At 44.4% G+C, this 14284-nt stretch overlaps 9 protein-coding genes across 9 annotated transcripts; 7 read left to right on the forward strand and 2 right to left on the reverse strand.

Annotated features, from left to right (window-relative positions):
* Nucleotides 1–269: 269 nt before the first annotated feature.
* KUCA_T00003679001 (uncharacterized protein) lies at nucleotides 270–2408 on the forward strand (the record flags this gene model as incomplete). The annotated part of the gene is made up of 1 exon (XM_022602117.1): nucleotides 270–2408. The coding sequence occupies one exon, from the start codon at nucleotides 270–272 to the stop codon at nucleotides 2406–2408; it is 2139 nt and encodes a 712-aa protein (XP_022459693.1).
* Nucleotides 2409–2534: 126 nt separating this feature from the next.
* KUCA_T00003680001 (uncharacterized protein) lies at nucleotides 2535–4208 on the reverse strand (the record flags this gene model as incomplete). Its single annotated transcript, XM_022602119.1, has 1 exon — nucleotides 2535–4208. The coding sequence occupies one exon, from the start codon at nucleotides 4206–4208 to the stop codon at nucleotides 2535–2537; it is 1674 nt and encodes a 557-aa protein (XP_022459694.1).
* Nucleotides 4209–4571: 363 nt separating this feature from the next.
* Nucleotides 4572–5081, forward strand: KUCA_T00003681001 (uncharacterized protein; the record flags this gene model as incomplete). The annotated part of the gene is made up of 1 exon (XM_022602120.1): nucleotides 4572–5081. One exon carries the CDS (start codon nucleotides 4572–4574, stop codon nucleotides 5079–5081), a length of 510 nt encoding a protein of 169 aa, XP_022459695.1.
* Nucleotides 5082–5953: 872 nt separating this feature from the next.
* On the forward strand, nucleotides 5954–7654 carry KUCA_T00003682001 (uncharacterized protein; the record flags this gene model as incomplete). Its single annotated transcript, XM_022602121.1, has 1 exon — nucleotides 5954–7654. The coding sequence occupies one exon, from the start codon at nucleotides 5954–5956 to the stop codon at nucleotides 7652–7654; it is 1701 nt and encodes a 566-aa protein (XP_022459696.1).
* A 293-nt stretch (nucleotides 7655–7947) lies between these two features.
* On the forward strand, nucleotides 7948–8604 carry KUCA_T00003683001 (uncharacterized protein; the record flags this gene model as incomplete). The annotated part of the gene is made up of 1 exon (XM_022602122.1): nucleotides 7948–8604. One exon carries the CDS (start codon nucleotides 7948–7950, stop codon nucleotides 8602–8604), a length of 657 nt encoding a protein of 218 aa, XP_022459697.1.
* Nucleotides 8605–8739: 135 nt separating this feature from the next.
* Nucleotides 8740–10251, forward strand: KUCA_T00003684001 (uncharacterized protein; the record flags this gene model as incomplete). The annotated part of the gene is made up of 1 exon (XM_022602123.1): nucleotides 8740–10251. The coding sequence occupies one exon, from the start codon at nucleotides 8740–8742 to the stop codon at nucleotides 10249–10251; it is 1512 nt and encodes a 503-aa protein (XP_022459698.1).
* Nucleotides 10252–10484: 233 nt separating this feature from the next.
* On the forward strand, nucleotides 10485–10883 carry KUCA_T00003685001 (uncharacterized protein; the record flags this gene model as incomplete). The annotated part of the gene is made up of 1 exon (XM_022602124.1): nucleotides 10485–10883. One exon carries the CDS (start codon nucleotides 10485–10487, stop codon nucleotides 10881–10883), a length of 399 nt encoding a protein of 132 aa, XP_022459699.1.
* Nucleotides 10884–11083: 200 nt separating this feature from the next.
* Nucleotides 11084–12050, reverse strand: KUCA_T00003686001 (uncharacterized protein; the record flags this gene model as incomplete). The annotated part of the gene is made up of 2 exons (XM_022602125.1): nucleotides 11084–11827; nucleotides 11928–12050. 2 exons carry the CDS (start codon nucleotides 12048–12050, stop codon nucleotides 11084–11086), a joined length of 867 nt encoding a protein of 288 aa, XP_022459700.1.
* A 313-nt stretch (nucleotides 12051–12363) lies between these two features.
* On the forward strand, nucleotides 12364–13290 carry KUCA_T00003687001 (uncharacterized protein; the record flags this gene model as incomplete). Its single annotated transcript, XM_022602126.1, has 3 exons — nucleotides 12364–12436; nucleotides 12514–12609; nucleotides 12671–13290. The coding sequence occupies 3 exons, from the start codon at nucleotides 12364–12366 to the stop codon at nucleotides 13288–13290; spliced, it is 789 nt and encodes a 262-aa protein (XP_022459701.1).
* Nucleotides 13291–14284: the final 994 nt, after the last annotated feature.

Raw genomic sequence — 14284 nt, forward strand, 5'->3', positions numbered from 1 at the left:
ATACAGGTGTCGAAAGAAATCGGGAAATACTTGGTGAACTAGACATTTCATCAAGGGTGTTCCCATTCAACAAACCCCGGGCGTTTGGGACAGATAAATTCGAACGAGACGGGCACGTGACTAAATTGATTAGACGCGTTTTTTTGATAGCGGAAACGACGTACAACAAAGAGTGCGTAATATCCCAGGGATCATCACAACTTGATTAAAGTTCGGGAATCTGTGGCAGTTGATCTGGTAATCTTGATAAGCTTCTGTTTTTTCTGCTCATGAACTTGACCAGAGAGATCAGCCTGGAGCCGGTTGGACAGATCTCATCAGTACCTCAGACTCAGGATGAGAAAGTACGCGCAATTGCTACCATGAGCGATATGCTCTTGCAAAGTGCCAAAGATCAATCGTCTGACGTCTACAGATCAAGAGAAGGACTCATAGATTATAATACTACTGTCAAATCTTGCCTGGCCCTGCTAATGTCATGTCTCAACCGTGATTTCAGCCTCACCTCCAAGCTGGAAGCCATCATCCACTTCAAAATGGCCAGAATTTTGTTCGACGAAACCGAAAATTTGAGCGATGCTCTTGACAGCATTACCAGAGCCATCTCATTGGTCAGTCGTCTAGATGACAACTACCTGAGTCTCCAGATGGAAATTCTATACTTCCAGATCATGTTCAAGAAGAACCGTTTGCAGAGTCTCAAGCTCCTCGACAGGAAGATCCTCGATCTACAGAAACTCAACGACCAAAGTCTTTCTCTGGTGCTACAGTTTGTTGGACTTCAATATATCCGTGTTGCCAAGGATTCCTCGGTGTATCAGAATATGCTTACGGATTTGGTCAGGAAAAGCACGCTTCATTCAGGAAGGAACCCACATCTGTTGGCGGCGTGTCTCTTATACCGAATCAACAGTTCCATTTACAGCGGCAATCTGCCAATTGCGCAGAAAGACTTGAGCCAGCTCGAAACTCTGATAGACAAAACATTTCCAATCCAGATAAGAGCCATGTTTCTGCTATCTCAGCTACTATGCTCTCTCATGGAATGTGATCCCGTGAAATCCAAAGAACGCATATACATGGTTGACCAGTTTTTGAAGCACCAAAAGTCGAAGGGGTTTGCCAACTGGAAATCGGAGAGGTTTTTGATTATGGTAAGCTCCACTGTTGAAAACGACAATGACCGTCATCACCAAACTCCGTTGGCAATAGAGTGGATGTCTTCTACGGAGTTTACCATTCTCACGTTCTTCTATTGTGGTATGAACTATTTGCTACGAACATGGGATGGCAAGCAAAGGGCACTGACCTTGTTCAAAATGTGTCATCATCTCATAGATAAAGAGCTGGCTTCTGACTTCAAGTGCTCGTTGAACGAGCTGGAGTCCAAGACTTTGAAACTGAGATATTGGAAAATCCTCATTAACATATACGAGGCGTTGGATTGTCTCAACAATGGCGGTGTATTGGCATTCCAGGCTAAAAGAAGGTCTTCCTCCAAGGATTTCAAGCCTCTTTTTGAGTTCATCAAAAACTACGAGGGTGGACAATTTTCATCGCAGGAGCTGGCAGTCTACCATAAGTTGGTTCCCCAGATATTTTATCTGCTTGCCGTTGAAAGCCATCATCTCGGGGACTACGAAAGGGCCAAGAAGTTTTACAGCAAAGTCCGGAAGTCTTGTACTTCCATGGAGACGGAGCTGAATAACCGAAACTTCGTGAATGATGACACTGTAGTGTCTTTGAAGCAGTTGTTTGCAGGTGTGGGCCCAGAGAGAGGAGGCCCGTTGGATTTGTACAATCAGCTCTACTGCTTGAGCACTCTGAACCTATATGTATTGAACTGTCACGATGTCATCATGCTGAAGGGAAGGGATAAGTCTGAATCCCAAACATCCAACCAGCTTTCGAAGGCTTGGAAACTGAGAGGCGTACTCCTGGATGACCTTCACCAAATGTGCAGCCAGCAGGACAACCTTTCGCAATCAGACCCTCTGCTCACCGCTACGATGAGCCTGATTTCCGACCTGAATTGGTTTGGTGATTTGGCAAGACTCCCCAAAATAAACTTCACGACCATGGGATCGAGGGAGTTGGAAAAGCTGTGCTCAATCGCACCATATTTGGCGGCTATGCTGTTCTATCTGCGTGGTTCTACAGGATCGGGATTGGTGGGTTCTGACGAAGAACCCAAATCTCAGCAGCAGATAAAAGCTCTGAAAAGAAGCTTTGAATTATGGGTTTCTGCAGGAAAAATCGGACGTACGGGGAGTAAGTCAAACAACCTTGGCTACCTCTGTGCGACCCAAATGTGTCGAGTGATGGAGTCAAACCCAATAGAGTTTTCTCTCGAGCAGGTTAAGGTTCAAAAGGAGTTCATGCAGAAGGTGAAAGAGGATGATGAATAAGAATGAGGGCTCGAAAAATGGGGGCACGGAGCAAGGCCCCAACGTATTTATGACTAACGAATTACGCACAAGATATTACGAGTGATACAACCAAATGAATAATAACAAAAATTTCCAAATAACTGCTCAAACACCTGGTGATGAAGGAATCGCAACGTGCAAGCTGGTTCTAAGCTTTGGCTGGTAGGAGCACAGTTGTTCATAGTACTCCGGATAGCTCTTTTCCAAGATCTCTGGAGATTCTGCCAATACCACCAAAAGAGTGAAAAACCCACTCGTAAGCGTGGAAAGTGTCACATTGCAAATAAGGCGACTGATGAAGAACTCACCTAGCACAAATATGGTGATTCTGGTGGCATCGACTTCCTGCTCGATGTACTTCAAAAATATATACACGATGAAAGAGCTTAGAATGGAAACCACCCAAACGTAAAAGTTGAGAGTGACCTCAATGACACAGTCTGAAAACACCGTCATGACTCCACGAACTGTTAGTAGATGGTAGGTATCGTAAGCAGAAGTAACATAGTCCTTTCCATGCAGGGCAATGTAGGAGTAAGAGAAGTTGTTGAAAAACTGAAGCATCTTGTAAAAGAATGAGGCAACGTAGACTAGAACGTCTAAAACCAGGCTTCCGGCTTCTCTGTATTCTCTATTGGTTCTGATGAAGGACAGGACCTTGGTGGTGAACCTCATGGCAGCCGAAACCAAAGAGCCCATACAGATGGATCCGAACGAGTGAGTCACGGCTCTGTTGAAGGCGCCCAGAGCAGGATATCTGGGACATTTTGAAGACTTGGAAAAATAATACCAAGTTCCGTAAATGCCACTAATAGTGACATGGATTACGTTTCTGATAACCTCAAAGGTATAGTAGCAGGTGAAGAGACAGAAGGCCAGGATGAACCCGGTATCGCTAGAAAAGAGCCACTTCTTTTCTCCATCGTAGTTGTACCTATCCTTGCTGTCTATTTCGTAGCGATCAGCTGCTACAATGGCAACCATGATGGCATAAATCACAAACACAAAACCGGTGAATAGCGAGCCAAAGAGAGCAACGAACCAGGAACCAGGGTGCCATGTCAACACATGAATAACGATCTTCAGAATGACCGCCGAGAACTTTATCCGAGCAGAATACTTGGAAACGATCAAAAAAGCCACCAGAGCAGTTACAACGGAAAATACCATTCCGGGCACCGACCCGTGGCCAAGTGCAATCAAAGCACCACTCAGACAACTGATGGGGATGGACAGTAAAGCAGTCATCATGAAGTGATAGGGCGTGATATAGGCGCAAACCAATCCTCCTATAGAGGAAATCACTGGCAAAACAAGAAAGACCAGTAATAAGCGATGCTGCGGTTTGTAGTCTCCGTAGTCGTCTCCATAACCAGCGCCAAACAGCTGGAATAACCTTGTGTAGTAGCTATCTCTAGACATCAGATTCTGCAAAGATTTCACGGCCAAAAACACAAATCCAGCCACGAAACCAAAAAACAGAAGCACAAATGGAAAATCTTTGTACTTGTTATCAATTGCTTCGAAGGACTTGCTGAAGCTTTCAGATTCCACTGGCGGAGGAGGTGCTTCGAAAGAGTATGGGGGAGGAGGGTCATCTGGGTCGTCTTCGAATTGGCCTTCGTGTCTGGTTTGGAAGAAAATTGTCGTTTCCAGAGCAGTGTTCACAGAGTCTCTCAGTGAGGATGTAGGCGTGGCATTTGAATTTGATTCGAAAGTCAACAGAGGAGACCTCTCCGAAACTGGAGACTTTGAATCTTTCAGATCCTTCTTAGACATGAAAAAAGCGACAATAAAACGAAAGCGGCGACTGAGATAAACTCGAAAGAAAAGAGAACAAGAGAAAAATCGATATTTGATACACCTAATGGCACACTATAAGTCTAAACGACATGGAAAACTTGTAGTCAGCCACTCGGTTCATATATGAAATCTTTTGGCTGTATGAGAGATAAGGAATTCTTTTGGGGCCTCTTTATCGGTGGGCCGGTTTGATCATCCGTATTGGGAAAATCAGGAAGTACACGCAATTTTCGCTACACACTTTCCATTTGGCACCACAGTGTATGATCTGGTTCTTTGAATCCAGCCGAGTACTGACAATAACCGGCCTGTGACATATCGAAGAATGCACAGAGCGTAATGAGAATCTACTTTTTCGCATTCTTAGCTCTGACTGTCTGGGCGAACACAGAATCCTTGGTGTTTGATAGATCAACGCTACGCATAATAGACACGCATGATGAGATTGCCTCACATCAGCTTGCAATCACTCCCCAAACGTCGCTTGATGTTGCCATAGATTTATCTAGGGACAAATACACGATCATACTCAATGACATTGGTGAAGGCAAATATTTTGTCAAGGCGTGTTGGAGCGGATTGGATCCAATTGACATCTCTCTGGATTGCACCCTCACGTCCCAAAACGAGACCATTTTGACGATAGCCACCACTCAGGATTTCTATCATATCGGCAAGGGCTCTGCAAGTGACTCTTTCAAAAATGCATATATAAGGGTTCAGCTGCTCAGAAATGACAGATTCTATGGGTCTTTGAACTCAGAATTCATCACTATCATCGCGTTCCTGGTGAGCCTTATTCTGGTTGCTGTACCTGCTTCTCAGTTTATAGCCAGACTAGTTGGATAAGATTTACGCGCACACAAATCAATTAAATAATCGCCCTATAAAACATAGCCATACAACCCATACAACCCATACAAAAATCCATACCCCATTATATTCCATCTGATTCTCACCTATTCTTTACCCCAAACACGAACCCAATACTGAACGATAAACCCGCAACCACAATCGACACGCACCCGACCTGGAAAATAACCCCGTACATCGAGTACGGCTCCTTTAATTTATCTGAACGTGGTATCGAGATTTTTAAAGAAGAATTTGAGCGCGACGGGGAACTGGAGCTTTGTTCGGAGCTCGTTTGGCTGTGTGATTGACTCCTGCTACTGGCTTTATCGCTTTTTCTCAGTTTGATTATTCTGGAGAACGTCGTTGTGATAGCGGAATCGGTAAAATTTTCATTTTCCGATGTCTCTGAGTCTCGCAAGTCTATCCATGACTCTAAAAATGCAGGTTAGAAACGAAGCAATTATCCCAAAGGTGTTTTAAGATGCGTACCCATATAAACGTCATCCTCAGGTATGGAGTAGTCATTCTCCAGAACTGAACCGCACAGGTACCTTTCCCGTTCTAAGTGTTCTTGCCACGTCTGTAAGTAATCCAAAGGATAACCTTGTGCCATCTTTCAAAATGCTCCAAAGACTTGACTCGGTTACAAAGAGACTGAAGTCTGCTTATCTTCATCCCACACAAATATATTCCAAATCTGGGGGATGACCAAAAATTGAAGCAAGCACACTTTTTCGTGTCCCAACTAACGTAATTGGATTTTTCAGATTAGGACATCACTGTTAGTCCACTCGGGGTAAAGAACGTGTAACACGTCTGTGACATGTACATTGCGGCGGTTTACAAGATCTATACTTAAACTTCAAATGTCCGAGGATACAAAATCGATCAAGAAGTCGAAGTCTTCGACCAATATAAACTCGAAAATTCAAGTTAAACACGAAGCACCCTCATCTCCTCCTTTCACTACGCGTCAGGAGAACATACCCACACAACACCACGAGGTGCAAATTACGAGCTTGAATACAGCTACAACCACCCCAGGGAAAGAAAACAAACCTCCCATGTGGGATTCCGGAAATCCGAATAAAAATCCTCCCCCACTACCAATTGCACCCAACATGAAGGATATGTTGAATCACACACCTTCGAAGACAAAAAAACTGATAGGCAAGTTTGATTTTGGGTCTGACGAAAGGGAGATTGTCATAGACACAACTCAAATCCAACAACTACTGGACAGACATCTAAAGGCAAATAAGTTGGTGGAACTGAAGGAGTTGCTGGAGAGCCTGATTTCGAGGTCCAAGAATAACAATTCATCGCTAGTTGAGCTGGCTCAAAACGTGAAAGAGTTCAACGAGAATTTGAACACCCAAAGAGAGGATTCCGATAAGCTGGATTATATTTATCAGGATATTAGCAAATTTGGCACCGAGAAACTCGTTTCGTTGTTGCAGGAATTGAGAAATGAGGGTTCCTCTTCTGCTACGTCAAAGATTGACCAGGTTCTTCTTGAAATCAGCCGTCTTGGTGAAATTTTAGGTGGGGCTTCTTCGAAAGATGAAGGTTCTTCAGAGTTGACCGAGATCATCACATTATTGCGCCGATCCGGCAGAACGGAAGAGATGATGGATTCGAGAATTGACGAAATTAGTAGTATGTTGTACAGGGTGCCTGATGAATCCGATTTACGCTATATGGGAAACCAGCTTCATGAAGTCACGGAAAAATTGCAAGAGATTTTTGCCATTTTGCATGAGAAAAAAGGCGCGACGGCTGCCGATGCTTTGAATACAGAAATCACACAGATCAAGAAAGGCTTGGATGTAACGAAAAACTACCTTATGAAACTGGATGTCGACTTGGGTGAAGAGGTTTCGAAAGTCTTGGATTCCTCAAGCCAGATAAGCAAGACGACAAAATTTGCGGACGAAAAACTAGAGGCTATCTTGAACCTTTTGAATACCTCGAAGACGGATACAAGCCAACAAATACAGGGAGAACTTACCAAGATCTTGGAGCAGCTGAAGAAGCTCAGCCAGGCAGATAGTGAGACCCAGATGAATGAGAAGCTCGACAAGATATCGAGCTTCTTGAAGAACAGCACGAGTCAGAAGACATTGGAAGCCAAGCTGGCCGAGATTTCGAATCAGATCGAGGAACAAAGCAAGTCACAAGAATCCAACCCAAGCTTGTTAAAAGTTATCGAAGAAAATGGCCGTCTTCAGCAAGAGGTCACCGAGTTAAAGTTACAACTCACGTCTCAAAAACAGTTTGAAGACTTACAGAAGGATAGAGATGCATTGCTCACCAGTATCGGAATCTTAGTGGAGAGGCACAACAACTACAAGAGCCAGATCGAAGACTTGAAAGGGTTGAAAGAGGATCTGATCAAGGATATCCAGAGCATCAAGGCAAACGCTAAACAGGATTTGATGGATGTTGGAGTCGAGACCTTCAACCAGAAATTGGGTGGTTTGAAGAGACAACACGCTGACTTGGAGACTGAAAAGAATAAGAGTGCTGGATCCAAGAAAAGAAACTTTACCAGTGTGTTATCATAGTGAAGAGGAGGAGTGCTTTCATAGTGTTGAACTTGTATATGTGGAATAGTACGAGTCAATGTGCCTGTATATAATACAGACATTGTTCTTTTAAGGATATGGATAATTTTTGTGGTAGAATATATTTATATGCATACATACATACGTACATACGAATGAGTGCATTATTATGCATCCTAGAAAGTAGCGCCGCACGGAAAACTCTAGCTCATCGCTAGAATGAAAAAATCACAAATCTTGAAAACGACCTTCATTGACTCATAATCCAAACAAGACAAACAATTTCCTTCTACATGTTCAGAATCTTCCTGGACGTTTTTTACATCTTGCAGGACCAAATTTATCAACTCATGATTTCGAGACGATTTAGCTCTCTGGCGTTCAAAACGGTACCTTCAGAGGAACCCATAAGCGTGTTAATCGCCTCGATAGGTAACCCAGAGAAAGGCTACAAGAACACGAGACATTCCGTTGGACATTACATTCTGCAAAAAATAGCATTACAAAACGGATGGTCAATTGGCAAGAGGGAAAACCAACAACTATTCTTATTTCAGTCCCCCTCCTACATGAATGTATCGGGTCTCAAGATACGAGATGTTTGGCACAAGGTGATGCAGGAGTCGCGTGCCGGCGGCTTCAATCCCGCGCTCATAATCATTCACGACGAACTAGATACGGAGCTGGGCAAAATCAAAATCAGAAAACAGGGTGCTTCTACGAGAGGCCATAATGGACTAAAGTCGATACAGAAATACATAGGCAAGGGCTACACCACGATCTCCATCGGAATCAGTCGTCCTGAGAGCAGAGACCCGGAGACCGTGAGCAACTACGTGCTCGGGAAGTTCAAACCACAAGAGCTAGAGATATTGAACGAGCAAGTTGTCCCGAAGGTGGAGACTGCGATTAGACAGATACTGGAGAATGGTAAGTTTGTGACCGATTAGAGCCAGGGCCAAGACTTGATTACGTAAGGACTTACGTAAAATCTGACGCAATTTTTTTTCAGTATTTGTGGTCCGTTTAATTTAAGCTCCCTGAAACCTGTCTCTCGCCTTAACACCAACAGTTGTCAACCGAAAATGTCGCAACCAACCCCCCCTCAGTCTAATAGCATTCTGGAACACATCGGCCAGACACCTTTGGTGAAGCTGAACAAGATCCCTCAATCACTGGGAATCAAGGCCCCCATCTACGCCAAGGTTGAGCTCTTCAACTCTGGTGGCTCGATCAAAGATCGTATTGCCTTGCGCATGGTGGAAGAAGCTGAGAAGGCTGGAAAGATTACTCCAGGTGTGAGCACTTTGATTGAGCCCACCTCTGGTAACACCGGTATAGGTCTTGCCTTGGTGGGTGCCGTGAAGGGATACAGAACCATCATTACTCTGCCAGAGAAGATGTCTAACGAGAAGGTCTCTGTGTTGAAGGCCCTTGGTGCCGAGATTATTAGAACCCCCACCGAGGCCGCTTGGGATGCTCCCGAATCGCACATTGGTGTTGCCAGGAAACTGGAGAAGGAGATTCCAAACTCCATCATCTTGGACCAATACGGCAACCCAAACAACCCAGATGCCCATTACTACACCACCGGTAAGGAGATCTGGGAACAGTCGAATGGTAAGGTTACTCATCTGATTGCTGGTGCCGGTACCGGAGGAACCATCACCGGTATTGCCAAGTACCTGAAGGAGAAGAACCCAAACATCAAGGTGATTGGTGCTGACCCATACGGTTCCATTCTGGCCGTTCCAGAGAGCTTGAACGCTTCTAATGAACAGTACAAGGTGGAAGGGATTGGTTACGATTTCATCCCTGACGTCTTGAAGAGAGAGGAGGTTGACAAATGGTACAAGACCAATGACAGAGAGTCTTTCCACTTGGCCAGAAGGCTTATCCGCGAGGAAGGTATTCTTGTTGGTGGATCTTCGGGTTCCTCCTTGCAGGCCACACTAGAAACTATCCAGGAGTACAACTTGGGAGAAGATGCCTACGTTGTTTTCGTTTGTCCAGACAGCATCAGATCCTATCTGTCCAAGTTTGCAGACGATGACTGGATGAAATTGAACGGATTTGGCGAAGAAACCGAGAAGACCCCAAGAAGAAACAGTCTGAACCAAAAGGACGCTTTTGAGACCTTGAACTCGTACACCGTCAAAGACCTGAAGCTGAAGCCAGTTGTTGCGGTTAAGTCCACCGACTCTGTCGGAACCACCATCAAGCTTTTGGAGTCCAAGGGCTTTGACCAGGTCCCAGTGCTTTCAGACAGTTCAAAGCTGGTGGGAATCGTCACCTTGTCGAATATCCTGAAGAAATTATCAACCAACAAGATCAACATCAACTCGCCAGTCTCCGAGACCTTCTTTGACTTCAGGAACTTGAAAAACTTTGAGAAATCCTACAACATCAACAAGGAGTCTTCCAATAAGAGAAGAGAGTACCAGCTGATTACCCCCGTAACCAGCTTGGAGAAATTGAACAAGTTCTTCGAGACAAACTCTGCTGCTGTGATCTCAGACGAGTCAGGCAAGCCATTGCACCTGGTCACCAAGGTTGATCTGGTGTCCTTTCTTGCAGCCAAGGGTGAGTTCAATTAAAAACTAAACCAGGTTTGATAATATATAGACCAAGTATTACCTAATTACGAGAACTTGAGAGGAATAGCCCTATATAGCAAATAGTAGAAATTAGAATTTGCCGAGGCCATGATAGTGGCAGGCTCATTTGGTGGTGATGAGCACCTCGGGCCCTCTGCCGATATTTCACCCAGCCAGAGAGAGCCTTCGGATTGGCCCAAAATTCACCTGATTATCTCAATTTCCACCTCAAAATGTTTAACAGAGTCATATTTGCATCTACGAAACGCTCATTTGCCGGAAGAGTGCTCCCACAACAAGTTGGAGCTGCCACCAGAGGCTTCTCCAGATCCATCCAGCAAGCACAAGAGAACCAGGGTATACCTCCAAGACTGGCGCAGCTGATGAGCCAGATCGGCAATCACCCAAACTTGCTGGAGTCATTCCAGAAACTGAGGTCCATTGCTGAACAAAAACAACTCATTCCAACAGACAGCAAGGGAAGCCTTTCATTAATGCAGCAGTTCAAGTTCCTGACCGATAACGATATCAAGGCATGTCTCTCTGAGATCAAGCAGGAGCTGGAGTCTTCCAACATCCAGTTTGCTCCGCAAGATGCGAAACTGTTGTTCGAATTGCTTACTAAGGCATAAAACACTTGAAAAAATAAAGTTCCTGAGGAATGACTTGCAATCATCTGAAATACACTCAGAAGGGCCTGCCATGAAGAATAACCAGGCTTGCACGAAGAAACGGACTTTCCGCAACTAAAGCCTAGAACAATCCTCTCCAGCTACAAATCAACATCGCATATACTATAAGACATCTATTTTTACAGAGAAAGTGCGATATCTCAACAAAATTTCCATCTGTTACCACAATTCTCACACGTACAGAACGTAGTCAGAGGCTCATCAGCAGACCTAGTTTGCATCTGGTAATACGATACCTTCTTCTGTTTGCACTTACCACACGTGAACCTATCGGTGGTAGCCCTTTCTTCAACAGCTCCTCTGGCATCATGTAAGTTCTTCTGATGCAATCGCTTGATCTCTTTCTTCAAAGCTTCAGGTGCTAAATCTTCTGCCTTCATTCTAACGAACTCAGCAGGAAAGATGTTTCCAGACAGCACTCTCGCCCTTAGCTCTGGATTCTGCTTGTTCCTCAAATTCATGATGAGAGATCTCATCTTGTTCCGATAGTTGTCGTTAACAGTGAGATATTCCAGCTCGTAGGCAGCCTGCTCAATTTCCTTGGCTGTTTGAAGAATGATCTTGGGGAACGCATCAGAGTCAATCGCCAACGCAGTGTACAACCCACCCACAGATCCGTTTCTTGTCGTGTTCTCGTGTATATTTATGGACACACCATCGTTTTGTGGGTTTCTGGCCTTTGAGGTCTGAAATTTCTCACCTTTGATCGCTGGTGATGCACTGGATGCACTGGAGGCAGTGGGCTCCTCCTTTTTTACAACCTTAGACTTCTTCTCGCTGGAAACTTCATCTTTCCAAGATTTTATTATTTTCTTGACCAAATTGCTGATCTCGGGATCAGCATGCGATCTTAGTTTGTTCACCGCGACACCAACTTTGGTTTCCTGAGACAAGTTAGCTATTAGCCCTATTCGAACAACGGGGGAATAACAGTGTACTCCATTCCCAACCAGATTTCATAAAACCTCAGTAAAAATTACTCACTCTCAACAATTTCTCAGTAGGCCTGACATCTCTTTTCAACGAAGTCAGTATCTCCAAGATGACTTTAGTATCTTTGGTTTTGTCCAGGTCCGCCATGGAAGACCTGATTGTCTTCGCATCCATTGTAAGGGGTATATGAACAACGCGATTCAAAGGCAGACTGTCTGTAGCTATGGCACAATCGCTCAGCGATGAATGCGAGAATATATACAATATGTAACGGAATAGCCACCGCTGGACACTAAACGGCTCCCTGGAAAGTCTCCGTTTGGTATCCTCTCCCGTGTTGAGGGCATTTGTCGAGCAGTGTGAAACCCAAATTATAATGGTTGGTGCACTCAAGAATTTACACCGATGTAAAAGAGTTCAGCCATTTGAGAGGATATGGTTTCGAATTAGCCCTCTATCACATCTTTTAAGTCGCATAGAACTCACAATGTCAGAGTTGAACGGAAAAGTGATATATGTTGGTGGTATACCGTATGATCAAACGGAGGAACAAGTGCTGGGTAGGTTTTTTTAACAGTCAAATGTCATTTGGCAGGCATGCATGTCTTGTGTCCTCTGAGCATACTAACTCTTCTAGACATTGCAAAATCCGTCGGACCAGTGGTTAATACCAGGTTGGTTTTTGACAAAGAAACGGGCAAATCAAAGGGATTTGCATTCGTGGAATATGCAGGTAAGTTATAGGCATTGTGAATTTGCAACCCCATTATCATTCTAACACTCCAATTTTACAGACGAAGAAACTGCTTCTTCAGCCGTGAGAAATCTAAACAACTACATGATTGGAAATAGGGCAATAAAGTGCAGTTTTTCAAACGAGAGCTTCAGCAATTTTAGTAATGGCTCAAACAACATCAAGGGCAAGAGGCGTACCGTCACCAAAGACGAGATACCCCCCTTACCAGCCGGACTTGAGGTGATGGATCCAAGACCCGAGAACCTTGCGGGAATAGTGAGCTCTTCCTTGAACAATTTGGACGGCAACAGACTCAAAAACCTGATCAACGATGCCAAAATCATGTCGAAATCAAACCCAGAGATGATGGTCAAGCTGCTGAAACAGAACCCCCAGCTATCATATGCATTGGTTCAAGCTGCTTTGCTTTTGAACCTCACTGACTCCAAAGATATCGCAGGGCTGCTCCATAACCCTGGTCTCGCGAATGCCCCCTCAGCACCACAGAACAACGGAAGCACCACCGGTGGCACCAGTGACTTTGACGAGATCAGCGAAGAGCAAAAACAGATGATCAGACAAATCCTGGCTATGACTGACGAGCAAATCCAGCAGGTTCCGGAGGATCAGAGATTCCTTATAGTACAGCTTAAGCAGAAGTACGCCAACGTGCGATAATCAGAATGAATTAAATCACGTGACCAAAATAGTGTACGCATCAATAAAGCCGTTTTGAAAAGAAACTGAAAAAGAGCCATCAAAAAGCAAAGACAGCTGAGGTGGCCGTACTTGTTACTAGTATGTGTGCTGAAGGTCGAAAGGATGTCCATGAATATAACCTTAAACTAGTACATCTTTATATTATCTCGTCCAATAAAAAAAATCTTGATTATAGGCCAACTCTAAGCCGGATCGAAGGATGGAGATTTCAAGTTCAGCGCATGCAAGTCAACTGCATCCTAGTGCAGCCCTGGAGGGCAAACCACGCTCAACGATTGGAGGAAGACTCAGGGCCAGTAACAGGTTCAGGTTTTGTTGGACAGTAACAGTAGCACTGGAGACACCAGGTTCACGATTAAACTCCGGGTTTCCTCTTGGATCTTTGCTTCAAACCCACCGTCCCGTACTTATATTCTGTGTCACTTTACGTGCAAGCCCAAGCCTACGTGACCATGTATAGCCTTTCGTGTCGCTACACCACTTGTACTACTCCACCTCCTCACCAAACTACAAACCTCAATAAAACCATCTCCCTCGTATACTATTTTTCAAAATCGTAGAGAAAATTCCATTATAACCACCACCCAACAGGCCCAAACACAAACGAATGGCAATCAAAACCTGGGTCGCACACTACCATACAAAAACTTCTCCAGGCTTTTCTCTCTTCGCAAGAGGAAAAAAATTTTGAAATTCATTAGTGCCGAACAAAAATTTTCCTTCCTGGATCCCACCAGACCTGAACCTTCGATATATCTTCTTGGTCATTAAGTTATAGGAGACTCTTGCAAATAACATTTTGAGCCGAGTTTTCGAGAACGGGACAAGAAATTAAATTCAAAGTTCGGAAGTCCAGGTTTTGCTTAGAGAGCCTAGGTTGAGTGAGATACACCGAACAAGAACACACGCTAATAGCACGGAAACAGCTCGTTGGGTTCTCTTTTTTTTAGCC

This window comes from Kuraishia capsulata, genomic scaffold (genome assembly GCF_000576695.1).
Source record: "Kuraishia capsulata CBS 1993 genomic scaffold, Kuraishia_capsulata_scaffold_4, whole genome shotgun sequence".
In the NCBI taxonomy this organism is placed as follows: Eukaryota; Fungi; Ascomycota; class Pichiomycetes; order Pichiales; family Pichiaceae; genus Kuraishia; species Kuraishia capsulata.